We start from the raw sequence: 7,959 nt of genomic DNA, 5'->3' as shown, positions 1-7,959 counted from the left end.
GGATTCTGGGAAAGTAAATATTTGTCACCTGGGCCCATTCACACTCCTAGCTTCAAAGGATGCAGGGAAAGTAACTGTTTTTAGCTGCTGACATGGCCACACTTAGGTGCAAGGGATTCTGGGAAAGTAAATTTTTTTTTACCTGAACTCAGTCATGCTCCTAGCTCCAAGGGATTCTGGGGAAATAACTGTTTTTAGCTGCTGACTTAGCCATATTTAGATCCAAAGGATTCTGGGAAAGTAAATGTTTTTCACCTGGGCCCATTCATGCTCCTAGCTTCAAGGGATTCTGGGAAAGTAACTGTTTTTAGCAGTTGACTTGGCCACATTTAGGTGCAAGGGATTCTGGGAAAGAAGTTCATTCAGTGGGACTTGCTGTCAGGAAGTTAGACAAAATGGGGCCTCTGTAGGCAAGGAAGGAAGTCCGAGTGTATGCCCCAGCTGGGTCGTGTGCCCACAGGGGACGAGGAAGAGGAGGAGGACGGGTCCCGGGAGGAGCGGCTGCCGTCGTGCTTTGACTACGTGATGCACTTCCTGACGGTGTTCTGGAAGGTGCTCTTTGCCTGTGTGCCCCCCACCGAGTACTGCCACGGCTGGGCCTGCTTTGGCGTCTCCATCCTGGTCATCGGCCTGCTCACCGCCCTCATTGGGGACCTCGCCTCCCACTTCGGCTGCACCGTTGGCCTCAAGGACTCTGTCAATGCTGTTGTCTTCGTGGCCCTGGGCACCTCCATCCCTGGTAACACCCTGGGAGAATTTGGTGGGGTAGGATCTCAGATGAGCCAGGCAGGGGCAACACAGGATCCTGCCGAAATGAGGTGGGTGGAGTCACACAGCGCCCATGTGGTGGGTCTGAGAGAAATACGGCGGTGGGGCATAATAGAAGCTAGGCAGCAGGTCCCCTAGATGCAAGATGTGAACTGAATCCTCCCCAGAAGCACCCAGGTGGAAGGTCCCATAAAACTAAGGTAGCAGGAAATGCTAGAAACCAGACAATGGATTTCATAGAGAGAAGGTGGCAGGGTGGGGAAGAGACAGCTGTGGGAAGAGGGGTTCCTAGAAAGACAGTGCAGATGTCAGAGAAGCCAATCAGTGGCTTCCATAGAAACAAGCTGTTGATGCCCCATCCCGCAAGAAAGCAGACAGAAGAGTCCATGGAACTATGTTGGGGGACATGACAGAAACCAGGCCAGTGAACCTCAAAGTTGTTTTTGGGGTTTTTTTTTTTTTTTTTTGGTGGGGGGACAGAGTCTTGTTCTGTCGCCCAGTCTGGAGTGCAGTGATCTTGTGATCTCGGCTCACTGCAACCTCTGCCTCCCAGGTTCAAGCGATTCTTCTGTCTCAGCCTCCAGAGTAGCTGAGATTACAGGCACGTGCCACCACACCCAGCTAATTTTTACATTTTTAGTAGAGATGGGGGTTTCACCATATTGGCCAGGCTAGTCTCGAACTCCTGACCTCGTGATCTGCCCGCCTCGGCCTCCCAAAGTGCTGGGATTACAGGCGTGAGCCACCATGCCCGGCCAAACCTCAAAGTTTTAACTAAGATGAGGGGGTATGTGGGGCCCGGTGGCTCACACCAGCACTTTGGGAGGCCAAGGCGGGGGGCCAAGGCGGGGGTAGGATTGCTTGGGCCCAGAAGTTTGAGACCAGCGTGGGCAACATGGTGAAACCCCATCTCTACAAAATATACAAAAATTAGCTGGACGTAGTGGCGCATGCCTGCGATCCCAGCTGCTCAGGAGGCTGAGGTGGGAGGATCACCTGAGCTGGGGAAGATGAGGCTGCAGTGAGCCATGATCGCACCACTGTAGTCCAGCCTGGGTAACAGAGCAAGACCCTGTCTCAAAACAAAACAAACAAACAAAAAATATAGCCGGGCGTGGTGGCTCACGCCTGTAATCCCAGCACTTTGGGAGACCGAGGCGAGTGGATCACCCGACATCAGGAGTTTGAGACCAGCCTGGCCAACATGGTGAAACCCCGTCTCTACTAAAAACATAAAAACTTAGCAGGGCGTGGTGGGCGCCTGTAATCCCAGCTACTCAGAGGCTCCGGCAGGAGAATCGCTTGAACCCGAGAGGCGGAAGTTGCAGTGAGCCGAGATCGCGCCACTGCACTCCAGCCTGGGTGACAGATCAAAACTCCGTCTCCGAGAAAAAAAAAAAAAATCAGGCAGTGAGTCCCATAGAAGAGAATGAATCCCGCAGAAAGCAGGCGGCGGGTCCCATAGAAAGCCGGCAGCGGTTCCAGTGGCGAGCAGGCCTAGAGGTGGTGATGGACTTTGCCTCTTGGGTGGGGGTCAGGGGCCTTGAGCCCACACTGCCCGCAGAAAGCAGGCGACGGGGAAAGGCTGGGAGGGGGCAGGCGGATGCCCGCCCCTGTGGGTGGCGGCGCAAAGCCCCTCCGACCCGTATGTCTATGCCCCGCAGACACGTTCGCCAGCAAGGTGGCGGCGCTGCAGGACCAGTGCGCCGACGCGTCCATCGGCAATGTGACCGGCTCCAACGCGGTGAACGTGTTCCTGGGCCTGGGCGTCGCCTGGTCGGTGGCCGCCGTGTACTGGGCGGTGCAGGGCCGCCCCTTCGAGGTGCGCACTGGCACGCTGGCCTTCTCCGTCACGCTCTTCACCGTCTTCGCCTTCGTGGGCATTGCCGTGCTGCTGTACCGGCGCCGGCCGCACATCGGCGGCGAGCTGGGCGGCCCGCGCGGACCCAAGCTCGCTACCACCGCGCTCTTCCTGGGCCTCTGGCTCCTGTACATCCTCTTCGCCAGCCTGGAGGCGTACTGCCACATCCGGGGCTTCTAGGGCCTTGCGCAGAGACTCGTCCCCACCGCCCGCCCGGGGCTAGGGACTCGGCTGCACCTGCTCTTGGACCCTGGTCTCCTTTTCCCCCCAGACTCGGCCTCCTCTCCTAGGACTCGGCCACCCTTCTCCGCCCCTTCCCCGGGCTTTGGTTGCCCCTGTTCTGTGTCCCCAGTAGCTCAGCCTTCCCTCTTCCTCTCGGGAGCCTCCCCTGTTCCTCCCCTGCGGTGACCCCAACTCCAGCCCATCCTGTTGGTGACCGTCTATACCCCTGGGGAAATTTCCACCCCAGTCTCCTCCCCAGGGAAACACCCCCAGTAACCATCCTGGGGAGTTGAAGGTCTTTCTCCCTGGTCACCCAGCCTGGCTTTGCCCCCAAAGTCTCCCTTCCCCTAGTGACCCCCCCCCCCCCACTTCACCCCGTGCCCCAGAGCCTCAGAACCTACCCGCCCTGGGGGACCCTCGAAGGAGGCTGTCAGAGGCCGTCTCAGATCCCAGCCCTTCCCCCCAGCCCTCAGGGAGATCCGCTCAGCCCCGGCGGGGAGGAGCGGGTGGGTGTGTGCGCGAGGAGGCCGCACACCTTTCCAATCCCTCCACTCGGGTTCTTGGGAGGACACTCATTCTCCAGACTCGGAGACGGGAGGGGAGAAGTTTGGGGTTTCAGTCCCAGGGCTTAGCTGGAGGAGGCACATTTTGAACCTGCAACTTCAGACATTCCAGCGCTCCCACTCGCCCTCCACTACCTCTGAGAGCCCAGCCACGCCTTGGAGGGAGGGGCTTGTGTGTGTATATAGTGTGTTTGGGGGAGGGGGGACGCGGGAGGGTGCATGTCTTGGGAAAAGGGGGTGACAGACTTAACTTTTGAGAGGGCAGCAGACTCCCTCAGCCATGAGAACCAGCTTTGGGGAGGAGGCCGGGAATCAAAGCGAGTCCAGCTGATCTCCCCTGACAATCTGAAAGGTTCATTTCGCCCTCAGTGCCAGCCAATCCGGGCAGGACCCTCGAAGAGGAGACCGAGGGTCCCAGAGGACCAATGCTACAAGCCAGCAAATGCTGCCACATCTCTGCCTGATGGGGGGTGGGGGTGGGTGGGGGGATGGGACTGGGCCAAGGGATCTGGGTGGGCATTTTTAACTTTGGAGGCCTTCCATCTGTTGGTAGGCCATCTGCATTTTCTTACTGTTGATGTTTCCTGCCCAAAGGACACATTTGGGCACTGCCACCCACTCCTTGGGCCCCTAGGATGACCCAACTACCCCCATAACTTTCTGCTTCCCACAGGTTTTCAGCATTCTATCGTCCTGTTGTGCTCAGCCCCAACATCCCAGACCCGTTACCCACTACCCTTCTCTCCCCCAGCTCATCATCAGTCGCTGTCTCTCTTTTCTGTGATTTCTGTAAAAGTTGCCATAAAACTTTGAAATTCTGCCTGAAAAACAGTCCCGTGGGAAGCTGGGATTCAGGAGGAGGGGGCTAATAAGGTCTCTGACTGAGATTTGGGCAACTGTTAAACCAAGTAATCTGGGTTTTTGCGGCCCGCGGTCGTCTGCGGGACACACCCACATACAGCAGCAGCGCCCGGGTCCAGCCGCCAAGCTCTTCCATTCGCCACGCCACCATCAGTAATGAGCTTCCACTAGCCACGCCCCCATCCGTCAGCCTAGCTCTTCCACTAGCCACACCCCCATCCATCAGTCATGGGCTTCCACTCTCCACGTCCCTCCACTCTCCACGCCCCCATCCATCAGTCATGGGCTTCCACTCTCCACGCCCCTCCACTCTCCACGCCCCCATTCGTCAGTCGTGGGTTTCCACTAGCCACGTCCCCATTCATCAGCCAAGCTCCTCCACTTGCTACGCCCGCATCCGCCAATTACGGGTTTCCACTAACCACGCCCCCATTTATCAGCCTAGCTCTTCCACTAATCACACCCCCACTCATCAGTCGTGCTTCAGCCACGCCTTCCTGCTTCAATCAGGGGCTTCCACTAGCCACGCCCCCATGCATGAGCCACACACTGTTTCTCTTTATGGGGCATCCTGGGAACACAAAAGAGACGTTCATTTGCCTGAGCCAAAGAGCTGGGGTTGATGGGGTTTCCTAAATAAAGCAAGTAATTTTCTCAGATCCTACGGGAGGAGGGGTGTGTGTGTGTGTTGTGCCAAAGGACACAGCCTGTGTAAAGGTGTGCAGAGTTGTGAGATAATGGCTTTTTCAGAGCCCTGGAAATGGTTATCATGAACGAGGTATGGGGTGCGTGGAGAGTGAACTTGAGGACAAATCATGAGAGACTTTATCAACCACTCTAGGGAGCTTGGAATTTATCCTAAGAGTAAAGGGGAGCTTTGGAAGGGATTTGAGTGGGAGAAGGAGGCAGGCGGTTGATATCACCTGATTTATTTTATCAGACGTTCCTCCTGGCTACTGGGGGGCTGGGAGACCAGGGACAAGGCTGGAGCAGGGACAGGGACAGCAGAGGAGGGGAGAGGGGAGTAGGAGGGTGGGAGGGCGATGGTGAGAAGGGAGTGGTTGAGAGAGAGAATGGATGGGGCTGGGTGAGGGAGTTCAGGGAGTGCATCTGGGCAGAAGAGAGGTGGTATGTTCATTCAAACGGAGTAGCCAGGGAGAGTTGGGTGAAACAGCTACTGAGCAGTGGGCAGGTTTGGGGAAAACGAGGGAAGGTGTAGTACCCCAGGGCTAGCAGCAGAGGGAGCAGTTGCCATACCTGGGCTAGAAGGGGTGAGCAGAGGCATCCGAGGCTGCAGAGATCTGGGTACCTGGGTCTGTAGAGTAGAAGAGTACAGGCATCGCCAATCTGCACTAGGGATGGCAGGGCGCCGGAAGAGTAAGCACCTCGACCTCATTCTGCTCCCACCTGCTAGTCTCCTGCCACTTCCTCCCACCGGCCGCACCCAACCTGAAGTCCAAGGTAAGACAATAGGCCCACGGCATGGTGGCTCACGCCTGTAATCCCAGCACTTTGGGAAGCCAAAGCGGGAGGGTCACTTGAGCCTAGGAATTCAAGACCAGCCTGGACAACATAGCGAGTCCCCATGTCTCCAGAAACTTTAAAAGTTAGCCAAGCGTGGTGGCATGTGCCTGTAGTCCCAGATACTCAGGAGGCTGAGGCAAGAGGATCGCTTCAGCCCAGGAGGTCGAGGCTGCCGTAAGCTATGACTGCACCACTGCTCTCCAGCCTGAGTGACAGAGAAAGACCCTGTCTTCCCCCTACCAAAAAAAAAAATCGACCTTTGGCTTTAGGCCTTGATGAGAACTGGTTTGTGGAAGGTGTAGTGGCAGAAGGTGCACTGATCTGCAGTGGGAGGTGGGGAAACTGAGTCAGGGCATGTAGAGCACTCTTTGGAGAGCCCCGATGTGAGGAGGGGAGGTTGCTGGAGGAGCAGTAGGGCACTGCTTACAGGGGCACAGGAGAGCAAGGGAGGCCTGTGCTAACAGCAGCTGGCAGTGATGGGGACCCCCCCCAGCATGATCTCCTTAAACCCATCGCCAGTTCTATACATCACCCCACTCCACGGAAGAGGAAACTAAGGCTCAGAGAGGTGAAGCAACGTGCCCAAAGTTTCACAGGGAGAAGGGCAAAGATGGGACAGGACGAGGTCCACAATGTAGAATGGGACAAGCGACACCTTCAACTTTTTTTTTTTTTAGATGGAGTTTCGCTCCTTTTGCCTAGGCACAATCTCGGCTCACTGCAACCTCCACCTCCCGGGTTCAAACGATTCTCCTGCCTCAGCCTCCCAAGTAGCTGGGATTACAGGCACCCGCCACCACACCTGGCCAATTGTTGTATTTTTAGTAGAGACGGGTTTTACCACGTTGCCCAGGCTGTTCTCGAACTCCTTTGAACTCCTTACCTCGGGTAATCCACCCACCTCGGCCTCCCAAACTGCTGGGATTACAGGTGTGAACCATCGTGCCAGGTCTGGGACACCTTCATCTTAACAAATGCAAACAAAGAAAGGGGGCGTAGAATCTGGGCGCAGGAAGATGAGTAAGGTCTCAGCTTCAAAGAGGGACACATTGAGAGCTTGGGGCTTGGAAAACATGAGGACTTTCACACCTGTCCCGTCACCTCACCCCGAAGGTCATGATTCTCACCTGGATGCAAAGAGCTCCATGGGGTCAGCTTGGGAGTGATTGACATTGTCCTGGGAGGCAGCATAGTGTAGCGGCCGACCTTCTCTGTGCCTCAGTTCCCTCATCTGGAAAATGAGTGACAATGATGCTAACAGTACCTATGTCACAGGGTTGTCGTGAGGATTGAATGTATATTAGCCTCACAGGCTGGGTGTGGTGGCTCATGCCTGTAATCCCAGCACTTTGGGAGGCCAAGGCGGGAGGATTGTTTGAGCCCAGAAGTTTGAGACCAGCCTGGGCAACACAGTGAGACCCCATCTCTACTAAAAATAAAAATTATCTAGGCATCGTGGTGCACACCTGTAGTCCTAGCTGCTCCAGAGCCTGGGCTGGGAGGATCACTTGAGCCCAGAAGGTTGAGGCTGCAGTGAGTCACAATCATGCCACTGCACTGCAGCCTAGGTGACAGAGTTAGACCCTGTCTCAAAAAACAAACAAATGAACAAAACCCAAGCAAAACCCAAAAGTCATCTGGAGGCAGAACTCCTTCTTCCTGGAGGGACCTCAGTCTTTTTTTTTTTTTTGAGACAGAGTCTCGCTGTCACCCAGGCTGGAGTGCAGTGGCGCGATCTCGGCTCACTGCAAGCTCCGCCTCCCGGGTTCACGCCATTCTCCTGCCTCAGCCTCCTGAGTAGTTGGGACTACAGGCGCCCACCACCACGCCCGGCTAATTTTTGTATTTTTAGTAGAGACGGGGTTTCACCATGTTAGCCAGGATGGTCTCGATCTCCTGACCTCGTGATCCGCCCGCCTCGGCCTCCCAAAGTGCTGGGATTACAGGCGTGAGCCACTGCACCCGGCCCGGGACCTCAGTCTTAAGGCCTTCAACTGATTGGATAAGGCCCACCCACACAATCTGCTTCACTTAAAGTCAACCGATATTAAATGTTAATCTCATTTTTTTTTTTTTTTTGAGATGGAGTCTGGCTCTGTCGCCCAGGCTGGTGTGCAGTGGCGTGATCTCAGCTCACTGCAGGCTCTGCCTCCTGGGTTC

At 55.9% G+C, this 7,959-nt stretch overlaps 1 protein-coding gene across 1 annotated transcript; it reads left to right on the top strand.

Annotated features, from left to right (window-relative positions):
* Nucleotides 1–6: 6 nt before the first annotated feature.
* LOC116464787 (sodium/calcium exchanger 2-like) lies at nt 7–3,242 on the top strand. The gene is made up of 2 exons (XM_032148045.2): nt 7–739; nt 2,433–3,242. Exons 1-2 carry the CDS (start codon nt 433–435, stop codon nt 2,807–2,809), a joined length of 684 nt encoding a protein of 227 aa, XP_032003936.1. The 5' UTR covers nt 7–432; the 3' UTR covers nt 2,810–3,242.
* Nucleotides 3,243–7,959: the final 4,717 nt, after the last annotated feature.

The sequence above is a fragment of the Hylobates moloch genome, unplaced genomic scaffold, assembly GCF_009828535.3.
Source record: "Hylobates moloch isolate HMO894 unplaced genomic scaffold, HMol_V3 SCAFFOLD_1735, whole genome shotgun sequence".
In the NCBI taxonomy this organism is placed as follows: Eukaryota; Metazoa; Chordata; class Mammalia; order Primates; family Hylobatidae; genus Hylobates; species Hylobates moloch.
The sequence above is the reverse complement of the archived record's forward strand: the minus strand, read 5'-3'. Positions and strand labels throughout refer to the sequence as shown.

Bases quoted from the DNA above. Each gene is read 5' to 3' on its own strand.
- LOC116464787 (XM_032148045.2), top strand. From the start codon at position 433: ATGCCCCAGCTGGGTCGTGTGCCCACAGGGGACGAGGAAGAGGAGGAG. The intron at 740-2,432 runs GTAACACCCTGG...TATGCCCCGCAG, and splicing joins CCTGGGCACCTCCATCCCTG to ACACGTTCGCCAGCAAGGTG.